General features: G+C 45.5%; 1 protein-coding gene across 1 annotated transcript in view; it reads left to right on the top strand.

Annotated features, from left to right (window-relative positions):
* ell (elongation factor RNA polymerase II) overlaps positions 1-13,131 on the top strand; it is a 149,566-nt gene that overhangs the window by 37,758 nt on the left and 98,677 nt on the right. The window contains exon 2 of the mRNA XM_070859581.1: positions 2,691-2,738. Coding sequence (XP_070715682.1) covers positions 2,691-2,738 — 48 coding nt within the window. The remainder of the gene's footprint in view (positions 1-2,690; positions 2,739-13,131) is intronic.

The raw sequence follows: 13,131 nt of genomic DNA, 5'->3' as shown, positions 1-13,131 counted from the left end.
ATTGACATATGTTGTACGCATGAAAGACACAAGGAAAGGACATGAATTAGTTGTGCCAAAGTAACGATCTTGACAGTCACCATACTTGGCCTTCTATAGTTCAGTCATTGATGAAATAAAGTCAGCATGTGTGTCACAGATATTAATTCTGTCACCAGCCATCTGTGAGCTCCCAGTCTCTCCATCTCCGATTGGGAGGGACACAGAAGTGCCACTTACCTTCAGAGCGTCGTCCTCCTATTGTGAGCTGTGCAATTTGTGGTGGCCCATCTCCAGTCCTCTGCCTCTTGTATTTTGCACTCTTTTCTCCAACAAGGGGTGAACAAAGATACACATTGACCCAGTGGATGCCGCGCATTCAGTGAGGGTGACTGAGCCAGATGCACTACATTTGATAAGGGTTGGGGCTAGTGGCAGCGGTGGGGAGGGTACAGGGGGAGCAAGGGCATAGAAGGTGAAGGATGGGTGTTGCTGGAACTTAAGTGTGTGTGAGGAGTGACGTGATGGACAACGCTCGGCAAGGCAGAGTGGAAGGTGGGGTCTACACCACATGATGTAGATGAATCAGCAAATGTACTTTTCTTTCCTGATTTGGTTAGGTCATTACACAGCTTCCAGCACTGTACCCAAGACCCAGGTTCAATGCTCCTACTGCTCAGTCACCTCTAACCACGCCTTGGTTACAGCTGCAAGATTCTTCCTCCCATTGCTGGGGAAAAGTCTGTCCCTTCTTTTCTGACTGCGCCCACAAATAATTCCAGGGAAATATCATTAAATCTGGGTGTTGCAGTTGCTCTTTGTGAATCATTCTGGACACCTACCTGGCTCCTCAAAATTCAGTTCCCGTATTGGCCCTTTAAATGGTGGACCTCCGATTGCCTCGTGTGTGCATCACACCCGCTGCGCACCTTGGAGACACAAAACCCAGAGGTCGCAATTTATTGCCTCAATTGATCTGAAATCGCAGAATACGACCTGTTGGCTTTACTTCCGGGTTCCGTGCATTAACCCCCTCCCCAAACCCCTGGGCTCGGATCCTGCCTTTGCATTAGTTTCAGGGCCGATGTTTCCAAAAATATAAGATAGTCACTAATAAATACAACAGGGAATTCGGGAAAAACTTCTTCACGTGAGAGCGCGATGAAAATGTGGAACTTGCTACACGGAGTGGTTGAGGCAAATCGCATAGACGCCTTTAAGGGGAAGCTGGATAAACACATGAGGGAGAAAGGAATAGGGTGAGATGAAGTAAGGTGGGAAGAGGCTCACGTGGAGCATAGATCTGTTCGGCCGAATAGCCTGTTCTGTGCTGTGAAATTCTGTGTAATGTTCCTATTCTCACCGACCGGGCACTGAGGCCTATTGTAGTATACGTACCACCAATCTGGCAGAATTAAGACCAGTGTTTGAACTGGTCTGTGGCTTAGTTACTGAAATTCTTCATTATTTTGAGCCACCAGGAGAGGTTTAGCATTGCCAAGTTAATCTCTTTACCACCGCAACCATTCATAGCATCTAGTATTGAGTTGGCCCAGCTGGAGGTCAAATATTGACTGTGGTCTGTGATGGTTTCAAAGTGTAAGGTTCATAAACCTTGACTGAGTGATGTCCCTCCTTACTGTTGCTACAATGAATTGCTACATTTCCTGTTACACATCCTGACTTGTTCCCCAAACGAGAGCGGTGATCAAGTGCTTGGCCAATAGTATTTGTAATTGGCTTTGCAACAGCTTCCACCCACTCTGACATTTTGGAGAGCGTGGCTGTGACCTGCGTTCAAACACAGTGTTGGAACGCCAACCTACGTAGCAGTGCTGACCCACTCAACCCCTGAGACATTCACCTGGGCAATCCTCCTTTGTAACGTATCCCCTGCTCCCCAGCTACCTTTTGTTGCTAATGTTCCCTCTGCCCCTTTCCGTCTACTGAAGGGGCTGAGGTTCTGTTCCCAGCCGGTGGGGGGAGGGAGCACCTTTCAGCAGCTTCGCCAAGTATCCAATATTTATATGAAGGGTTTTGATAGTCGTTAGGGAGAAACTGGCGGGAGGGTCGGTAACCAGAGGACACAGAAAGAAGATAATTGGCAAAAGAAGCCGAGGGGGAGATGAGAATGTTTTTACGCAGCGAGTTGTTGTGATTGGCAATGCGCTGCTTAAAAGGGCAGTGGGAGCAGATTCAGTAGTAACTTTCAAACAGGGAATTAGATATTTACTTGAAAAAGGAAAATGTGCAGGGCTGTGGGGTAAAAGCACTGGAGTGCAATTGATTGGATCGCTCTTTCAAAGAGCCGGCACAGGCGCGATGGGCCAAATGGCCGCCTTCTGTGCTGTAAGATTCTATATATGATCAGCAGAATATGGAACAGTGGGGCAGCATTATAGCCAAGCTGATTCTGATCTCGCCTTTTGTGCACACATGCATTCTATTGAAGGTCAGGAATGGGTGCTCTGGATGACTTCCTTCTGCCCCACCCTAGTGCACTTTCACACAGGACAACTGTAGCATCCCAATCGTTACCTCACTTGGCACCGGCTGGGGATTGAACCGGAGACTTCTGGTGCGGCAGGTACTTCGTGCTGCCGTACACTGTGGCAGTGCCCTGTTCAGAAGTTGATGCCTCCCAAGAAGTGTTGCAAGTCATTGTGTATCCAGTACTGAAATGCTTAACTGTTTTTCCATTCTCTCTCTAGGGCAATCTTTCCTCCCAGCCTGGGATTCGCTTTGAAGGAAACCAAGGGGTAAGTCTTTGGAATCTTGCTGTGTATATTTGTCTGGATCTTTGAAGCCAGTTGTGCAGATGCCAATTTTCTCCTTTCCCTTCCCTTTCTGAAGCCATTGACTCATTGCTCGGTATAATTCCACAGACACTCCTTGGGACTGCACCCAACTGGCTATTATTCATGCCGGAGCCTTCAGCTTGAGTATTGGCAGGTTATTTGACCAGGGGCCAAGGATGGGGGAGAAAGGATCATTACATCATAGCAACCTACTCTTAGAAACATAGGAGCAGGCCATTCAGCCCCTCGAGCCTGTTCCGCCGTTCACTTAGATCATGGCTGGTTGTATCTTAACTCCATCTCCTTGCCTTGGTTTTGTAACCCTTAATACCCTCACTCAACAAAAATCTTATCAATCTCAGTTTTGAAATTGTCAGCCACAACAGCTTTTGGGGGAGAGAGTTCCCGATTCCCACTGCCCTTTGTGTGAAGAAGTGCTTCCTGACATCACCCTGAACGGCCTGGCTCTAATTTTAAGGTCCTGCCCCTTGTTCTGGACTCCCCCCACCAGAGGACATACCCCATCAACTCCTTTAATCATCTTAAACACCTCGATCAGATCTCCCCTTAATCTTCTACACTCGAGGAAAAACAAGCCCAGTCTGTGCAACCTGTCCTCGGGATTTAACCCCATTCAGCCCCGGTATCACCCTGGTGAATCTGCGCTGCTCCCCCTCCGAGGCCGATATACCCTCCCCGAGGGGCGGGGCCCAGGATTGGATGCAGTTACTCCAGATGAGGTCTAACCAGAGCTCTCTAACATAACTTCCACCACTTTGTATTGCAGGCCTTTTGAGATAAAGGGCCAATATTCCATTAGCCTTTGTAATGATTTTTTGCGCCTGTATCTTCTGGTCGGAGTTGCTGATTACCAGGTCGGGAGCAGAAGCCCTCTGCAAGTTTCCCTGTGCCAGGATCGGTTAGCCGACTCGGCACCCTAATACCACTCAGGCTGAGAATAGTTAACTCCGCACCGACCCGCAGTCGAGCATGTGATCCTGATCCATGCAGTTTAGCTAACTGGGGACATGGCTCAGTTAGTAGCATTCTTGCTTTTGATCTAATCTGTACTGAGGGGGTGCTCTACTCCGTCAGTTCAGGTGGATGTTAAAGATCCCACGGCACAAGGAGCAGGAAGTTCTGCATGTCCTGGCCAACATTATTCATTGTATTGCTATTTGTGAGATCCTCCTGTGTGCAGAATGGCTGGTGTGTTTGACTACCTAACAGTCATTACATTTCAAAGTAATTAGGTGAGGTGCTTTGAGATGTTTGAGGGATGTGATAAAGCTCTGCATAAATGCAAGTCTGTTTTATAATCTAGGCTGACTCTCCCAGTGCTGTAGCTTGGGATTCGGATTCTTTCAAGAAAATGGTCGGCATTACTAAAAAAAATGAAAAATACTCCCAGTCTCTAGGATACAGTGCAATACTGAGGGAGTGCTGCACTGTCAGAGGTGCTGTCTTCAGATGAAACATTAAACTGAGGCCCCATCTGCCCCCTCAAGTTGATGTAAAAGATTCCCTGGCACTATTTGAAGAGGAGCAGGAGAGTTATCCCTGGTGTCTTGGCCAATATTTATCCCTCAAACAACGTCACTAAAAAAACAAATTATCTGGTCGTTATCACATTGCTGCTTGTGGGACCTTGCTGTGCAAATTGGCTGCCGCATTCCTGCCACAGAATCCAGACCTCCTCCATGTTTCTACCAGTTGTTGCAACTGTTATCAATTCAAACTATCGGCATAGAATACTATCAGCATAGAATACTGCCGGCGAAGATTCACATCGTACTTCCCATCTCCTGGTTCCATGTACAGCAACTGCCCTCTAGGATCTTGCCTCTGTATCCATTATTCATCTCTGAATCTTGATATTCAGCTGTGTTAGGGCATCACCGCCGAGCTTGACCCAGCCCTCAACTTCACGCCCGCTAATGTGCACTTTCACCAGGTGTCACTGGGTAGGTGTCACCGGGTAGCTGCCACGAACACTGGCTGGTTTTTATGCCCTTCCCCCAAACCCAGCAACGCTGTGACAAATCGTGGGACCCTGACTGCTGAGATCACCAAACTTGGCACACACCGGGGCCGGAACATGCAGTCGTCCTGATCGGACACTGAAGTTACATCTCTGAATCATCAACGGAGCCCCTCTTGTAGGGCCCCATCCCAGAGAGAATCTCCGGTGTCTTATTAAAAAGTTAACAGTCACTTGCAGAACTGGTGGTATTGGACCTTGCACCAGGCTTAAAGGGCTGACTCATTCCAAACACTTTCTCAGTGACTGCACTCCCAGCAACGACCGAGATCAAATTGATGAGAAATCCATTGTTGCTCCAGCTGTTTCCAGCCCCCCTCTTCCTCCCCATCCCCCAGTTATATCTACCAATTGGAAAATGTAAATTTAAACGACGTACTAAATGGTCAGACTAGCTCCTTATGTAGCGTCACTTCCAACTGTTTGAGCATGTTTTTCTCCATGTTTTTTCAGCAATTTACTTATCAAACAACTGGTTCCCCCCACCCCCCCGGGACAGTGCCAGGTTTGACGGTGCGCTGACATTGTTTCCCGTCACTGCCTCCTGCGTGCCTCTGCTGATTTTAAGTGTGCTCACAAAGCTGTGACTAAGAATTGGGAAAGGTGAATTTGGAATGAGGTGCAATTGTGCAGTGATGGAGCGGCTGAGTCAGACTGAGTGCCACAGCACCATGGAGATACATGCGTAAGAGGCATTCGCCAGTGGCCCTACACTGATTGAAACAGATGGACTGACCTGGCTTTCTGTTCTTTTATTAAAATCCTATCAGGCTCTTTTATAGAAATCTGAAACTTGAACATAAAGCTATTCATAGACCGAAACAAGTGCCTCTTCTGCTCTTCACAAACCTGCAGCTCTCAGGTTTGATGTATGAGTCAGCAGCGTTAACCCTTTTTGCTGCAGGAAGATTTAGTAAATTCTACATTTTTTGGAAGCACAGTGCAAATGGGATTCAGTGTAAAGTGCCAGTCACAGCATGCTGGTTTTTTTTCTTTCAGTCTAATTGTTAAAGCGACAGACAGCCCGATTGCGTAAGTGAATGGAATTCAGCAGCTGGTGCAGCACTAAGCTGCACTCGCCAGAGCGGCCCAGAGTTTGATTCGTTGAATTCACCCCGGGTTCCTGCTCTGGATCGCCATCCAGCGACCCTGCTGCACAGTGCACTTGCATGCATGCTGGCTGAAGACCGAATCGGGCTGGTCTGCGATGCTGTTTGAGGTCGAATATCCTGCTGACCCTCGCTGTCGTGGCTCACAGATGGTCATTAAGGTGAAGTACCGGACATTGACTGGTACGGAAGTCAATGCCTTCAGGAGAAGTGAACATTGGCCCAAATTAAATCCTGTGCAGAACGTATCCAGCAACGCGGGATATCCAGCCCACGTTGCCTTTTATCTCCTAATTCTCCACATTGGGAAACCGGCTCAGAAGAACACAAAAATAGGAGCAGGAGTCGGCCATTTGGCCCCTCGAGCCTGTTCCGCCATTCAATAAGATCATGGCTGATCTGATCATGGACTCAGTTCCACTTCCCTGCCCGCTTCCCATAACCCTTTATTCTCTTATTGCTCAAAAATCTGTCTATCTCTGCCGTAAACATATTCAATGACCCAGCCTCCAAGCTCTCTATGACAGAGAATTCCACAGATTTACAACCCTCAGAGAAGAAATTCCTCCTCATCTCAGTTTTAAATGGGCGGCCCCTTATTCTGAGACTATGTCCCCTAATTTTAGTTTCCCCTATGAGTGGAAATATCCTCTCTCTATCCACCTTGTCGAGCCCCCTCATTATCTTGTATGTTTCGAAGTATAGGCCCAACCTACCTTCATAAGTCAACCCCCTAATCTCTGGAATCAAGCTTGTGAACCTTCTCTGAACAGCCTCCAATACAAGTATATCCTTCCTTAAATACAGAGACCAAAACTGTATGCAGTACTCCAGGTGTGGCCTCACCAATACCCTGTACAGTTGGAGCATGACTTCTCTGCTTTTATACTCTATCCCACTTGCAATAAAGGCCAACATTCCATTTGCCTTCCTGATCACTTGCTGTACCTGCACACTAACTTCTTGTGTTTCGTGCACCAGGACCCCCTGGTCCCTCTGTACTGCAGCACTTTGCAATTTTTCTCCATTTAAATTATAATTTGCTTTTCTATTTTTACTGCCAAAGTGGATAACCTCATATTTTCCCACATTCTACTCCATCTGCCAAATGTTTGCCCACTCACTTAGTCTGTCTATATCCCTTTGGAAATTTCTTGTTTCCTCCTCACAATTTGCTCTCCCACCCATCTTTGTATCATCAACAAACTTGGCTACATTACACTCGGTCCCTTCATCCAAGTCATTAATATAGATTGTAAATAGTTGAGGCCCCAGCACCGATCCCTGCAGCACTCCAATAGTTACTGTTTGCCAACTGGAAAATGACTCATTTATCCCGATTCTGTTTTCTGTGAGTTCGTCAATCCTCTATCCATGCTAATATATTACCCCCAACCCTCTGAACTTTTATCTTCTGCAGTAACCTTTTATGTGGCACCTTGCCAAATGCCTTCTGGAAGTCCAAATACACCACATCCACTGGTTCCCCTTTATCCACCCTGTTCGTTACATCCTCAAAGAACTCCAGCAAATTTGTCAAACATCACTTCCCCTTCATAAATCCATGCTGACTCTGCCTGACCGAATTTTGCTTTTCCAAATGTCCTATTACTGCTTCTTTAATAATGGACTCCAACATTTTCCCAACCACAGATGTTAGGCCAACTGGTAGTTTCCTGCTTTTTGTCTGCCTCCTTTTTTAACTAAGGGCGTTACATTTGCAGTTTTTCAATCTGCTGGGACCTCCCCAGAATCCAGGGAATTTTGGTAAATTATAACCAATGCATCCACAATCCCTGCCACTACTTCTCAAGATCCTAGGATGCAAGCCATCAGGTCCAGGGGATTTATCTGCCTTTAGTCCCATTATCTTACTGAGTACCACCTCCTTAGTGATTGTGTTAAGTTCCTCCCCCCCTATAGCCCCTTGACTATCCACTATTGGGATGCTTTCAGTGTCTTCTACCGTGAAGACCGATACAAAATATTTGTTCAATGTCTCTGCCATTTTCCTGTTCCCCATTATTCCCCAGTCTCATCCTCCAGAGGACCAACATTTACTTTAGCCACTCTTTTCCTTTTTATGTAAGAAACTCTTACTCTCTGTTTTTATATTTCATGTTAGTTTACTTTCATAATCTATCTTCCCTCTCTATCATTTTTTTAGTCATTCTTTGTTGGCTTTTAAAAGTTTCCCAATCCTCTGGCCTCCCACTAGTCTTGGCCACTTTGTATGCCCTTGTTTTCAATTTCACACCCTCCCTTATTTCCTTAGTTAGCCACGGATGGTTATCCCTTCTCTTGGTCTTTCCTTTTCATTGGGACATACTTTTGTTGCGAGTTATGAAATATCTCCTTAAATGTCTGCCACTGCTCATCAACCATCCCACACTTGAATCTATTTTCCCAATCCACTCTGCCTTCATACCTTTGTAGTCTCCTTTATTTAAGCTTAGGACACTAGTTATAGATCCAACTTTCTCACCCTCCAACTGAATTTGAAATTCAACCATGTTATGGTCACCCATTCCAAGAGGATCCTTTACTAGGAAATCATTTATTAATCCTGTCTCATTACACAGTACCAGATCTAAGATAGCCTGCTCCCTGGTTGGTTCCATAAAGTATGATTCAAGGAAACTATCCCGGATACATTCTATGAACACTTCCTCAAGGCTACCCTGGACAATTTGCTTTGTCCAATCAATATAAAGGTTACAATCGCCTATGATTATTGCCGTTCCTTTTTTACAATCCTCCATTATTTCTTGATTTATACTCTGTCCACAGTGTAGCTGCTGTTAGGAACCTATAGACTACACCCACCAATGACTTTTTCCCTTATTATTCCTTATCTCCACCCAAACTGATTCAACATCTTGATCTTCTGAGCGAATATCGTTCCTCACTAACATACTGATCTCAACCTTTATTAACACAGCTACCCCACCTCCTTTTCCTTTCTGTCTGTCCTTCTGAATTGTCGAATATCCCTTAATATTTAGTTCCCAATCCTGGTCACGTTGCAACCACGTCTCTGTAATGGTTTTCAGATCATACTCATTTGTGCCGTCAACTCATTTATTTTGTTACGAATGCTACTTGCATTCAGATAAAGAGCTTTTAAATTTGTTTTTTTTGCAATTTTTTCCTGCTTTGACCCCACTTTCTGATACACTTTTATGTTTATGCATTCTGTCCCTTCCTGTCATGCTCTGGTTTTCATTTCCCCCAGTGCTACCCTGCTTATTAAAGAATGACATATTTACACAACTCTATATCACACCTTATAGAAATGTCTCAAGTGCTTCACACAATTAATTACTATGGAGTGTATTGTCTATTGTGTTAGCGAATGCCCAGCTATTTTGCACACAGCAAGATCCCACAAACAGCAACGCAATGAGTGAGCAGTTCATTGTGATGGTGTTGATTGCGGGAGGAATGTTGGCCAGGATTCTGGGAGTACTTCCTGCTCCTCTCAATGCTGCCACAAGGTTTTGCACATCTACCTGAGCCGTCAGGATGTGCTGATTGGGCCTTGGTTTAACCAAAGGATGGTTCTGGACAAGGCAGCATTCCCGCAATCTTTGGATTCTGAGGTGTGTCCTGATTCCTGAGCCAGAATAAAGCATTCTATGTTCGAGACCTTCTGACAACACGGGGCGATAGCGGTAGTGAGTATCCCCAAATCAATAAAGATCGAATCAGAAAAATAAGTATTGCACGCAACTGAAGCTGGGGTTGTTCTCCCTCGAGCAGAGAAAGTTGAGAGGAGATTTGACACAGGTTTTCAAAATCATGAGGGATCAGGACAGAGTAGATCGAGAGAAACTGTTCCCGTTGGCTTAAGAGCGAGAACCATAGGACACAGATTTAAGCTGATTGGCAAAAGAACCAAAGATAACATAAGGAAAAAGTTTGTTACGCAGCGAGTGGCTCGGATCTGGACTGCGCTGCCTGAGAGGGTGGTGGAGGCAGATTCAGTAGTGGCTTTCAAAAGGGAATTGGATAAATACCTGAAGGAAAAAATTTTGCAAGGCTACGGGGAAAGGGCAGTGGAGTGGGATTAGTTGAAATGCTCTTGCAGAGAGTTGGCACGGGCTTGACGGGCTGAATGACCTCCTGTGCTGTAATCATTCTCTGATTCTATTCTATGAACTGTACACGATCCAGCTATAACTCTTCCATCAAGCTGAAGCTGCATGCACTTTGCTGCTAGATTAGTTGAATATATCAATATATTAAGTGCGAGATGTACTGCCTCCATAAAGAATGATTTGGATTTATTTAGCACCTTTAACGACTTCTGGAAGTTTCAAAGAGCCTTACAGCCAATGAAGTACTTTTGGAGTGTAGTCACTTTTGTAATGTGGGAAACGCGGCAGCCGATTTGCGCACAAGCAAGCTCCCACAGACAGTGATGTGATAATGACCAGCTAATCTGTTTTTTTGTTATGTTGATTGAAGGATAAATATTAGCTAGGACACCAGGGATAATTCCCCTGCTCCTCTTCAAAGTAGTGTCATGGGATCTTTTACATCCACCTGAGAGAGCAGACGGAGCCTGGGTTTAATGTCATCCGAAAGACAGTGCAACACTCGCTCAGTACTGCACTGGAGTTTGTCAGCCTAGATTTTTGTGCTCAAGTCCCTTAATTGTCCAAGCAGTCTTTGCAATTTTCATCCTTCGACACGAGTGGCAGAGCAAACTCCACTGATCTGTCGCTGCCCATTCTGCTTACACGCCCAAACCATGCGTCTTTCAGTGAATTTGATGCACTACTGTTTCACTAAGTCCAATCTTTTGTATTGAGCATAAGCCTGGAACTTGTCTTGGAAGCCACTTCTATCATGAACAACTTTTGTTCATCTTGTGCTCTAAGCCACCATATGTCAATACCATCCCCTGGAATCAGTCGATCTAAAGGTTCACGTATTCAGAGTTTGGTTTGTAAAGAGGTGCTCCTTGTTTCCATATCACCTTCAACTTAGAGCAAGTAGCAGTTACCAAAGCACAGCTCCCTCTCATTTTCTCCCATCTTCTCAAAACATTCAACTGACATGTCCCAGTTTATCTTTGTGCTTTGTGGGCTTGTATTCACTGGAGTTCAGAAGAATGAGAGGGGACCTCATAGAAACGTTTAAAATTCTGACGGGTTTAGACAGGTTAGATGCAGGAAGAATGTTCCCGATGTTGGGGAAGTCCAGAACCAGGGGTCACAGTCTAAGGATAAGGGGTAAGCCATTTAGGACCGAGATGAGGAGAAACTTCTTCACCCAGAGAGTGGTGAACCTGTGGAATTCTCTACCACAGAAAGTTGTTGAGGCCAATTCACTAAATATATTCAAAAAGGAGTTAGATGTAGTCCTTACTACTCGGGGGATCAAGGGGTATGGCGAGAAAGCAGGAATGGGGTACTGAAGTTGCATGTTCAGCCATGAACTCATTGAATGGCGGTGCAGGCGAGAAGGGCTGAATGGCCTACTCCTGCACCTATTTTCTATGTTTCTATGCTTCTATTTCAAATCCTGTGTAGAAATCCCTGGTAAGCCATAAACATCTCGAAGGACTTTCCTGCCTTTATTTATATCTGCACCCAACTGTTGTTGTGCTTTATAAATTCTGTTTAGTTCTTGGAATTCACCCCTACTTGCAGCAGTATCAGTAAAATACATGGGCAGTATCAGAGAGTCATAATGGGGCGTAAAAGATATTTATTAAAATGGCTCATCTGGTAAAGATCATGTGGAGTAAAAGGTTCCAGGTTCCATTGTCAACCTGTACTGAATGAATGATCTCGGGACAATGGTAGGGACACCACTCAACCAGAGAGGGGGGTAAAAGCAGCCAGAGTTTCTGCTCATGGTTATGCAGTAACACCTGCTGGAATGTGTGGGCTTGTCGGCGAGAACTGGCTGTGATGCCCTGCAGTCAAACAGACCTCGGGCAGTCACTGTTAACTGCTAACTCCCTTTTGAATATATTTAGTGAATTGGCCTCAACTACTTTCTGTGGTAGAGAATTCCACAGGTTCACCACTCTCTGGGTGAAGAAGTTTCTCCTTATCTCGGTCCTAAATGGCTTACCCCTTATCCTTAGACTGTGACCCCTGGTTCTGGACTTCCCCAACATTGGGAACATTCTTCCTGCATCCAACCTGTCCAAACCCGTCAGAATTTTAAACGTTTCTATGAGATCCCCTCTCACTCTTCTGAACTCCAGTGAATACAAGCCCAGTTGATCCAGTCTTTCTTGATAGGTCAGTCCCACCATCCTGGGAATCAGTCTGGTGAATCTTAGCTGCACTCCCTCAATAGCAAGAATGTCCTTCCTCAAGTTAGGAGACCAAAACTGTACACAATACTCCAGGTGTGGCCTCACCAAGGCCCTGTACAACTGTAGCAACACCTCCCTGCCCCTGTACTCAAATCCCCTCGCTATGAAGGCCAACATGTCATTTGCTTTCTTAACCGCCTGCTGTACCTGCATGCCAACCTTCAATGACTGATGTACCATGACACCCAGGTCTCGTTGCACCTTCCCTTTTCCTAATCTGTCACCATTCAGATAATAGTCTGTCTCTCTGTTTTTACCACCAAAGTGGATAACCTCACATTTATCCACATTATACTTCATCTGCCACGCATTTGCCCACTCACCTAACCTATCCAAGTCACTCTGTAGCCTCATAGCATCCTCCTCGTAGCTCACACTGCCACCCAACTTAGTGTCATCCGCAAATTTGGAGATACTACATTTAATCCCCTCGTCTAAATCATTAATGTACAATGTAAACAGCTGGGGCCCCAGCACAGAACCCTGCGGTACCCCACTAGTCACTGCCTGCCATTCCGAAAAGTACCCATTTACTCCTACTCTTTGTTTCCTGTCTGACAACCAGTTCTCAATCCACGTCAGCACACTACCCCCAATCCCATGTGCTTTAACTTTGCACATTAATCTCCTGTGTGGGACCTTGTCGAAAGCCTTCTGAAAGTCCAAATATACCACATCAACTGGTACTTCTTTGTCCACTTTATTGGAAACATCCTCAAAAAATTCCAGAAGATTTGTCAAGCATGATCTCCCTTTCACAAATCCATGCTGACTTGGACCTATCATGTCACCATTTTCCAAATGCGCTGCTATGACATCCTTAATAATTGATTCCATCATTTTACCCACTACCGATGTCAGGCT

This window comes from Pristiophorus japonicus, chromosome 18 (assembly GCF_044704955.1).
Source record: "Pristiophorus japonicus isolate sPriJap1 chromosome 18, sPriJap1.hap1, whole genome shotgun sequence".
Lineage (NCBI taxonomy): Eukaryota > Metazoa > Chordata > Chondrichthyes > Pristiophoridae > Pristiophorus > Pristiophorus japonicus.
The sequence above is the reverse complement of the archived record's forward strand: the minus strand, read 5'-3'. Positions and strand labels throughout refer to the sequence as shown.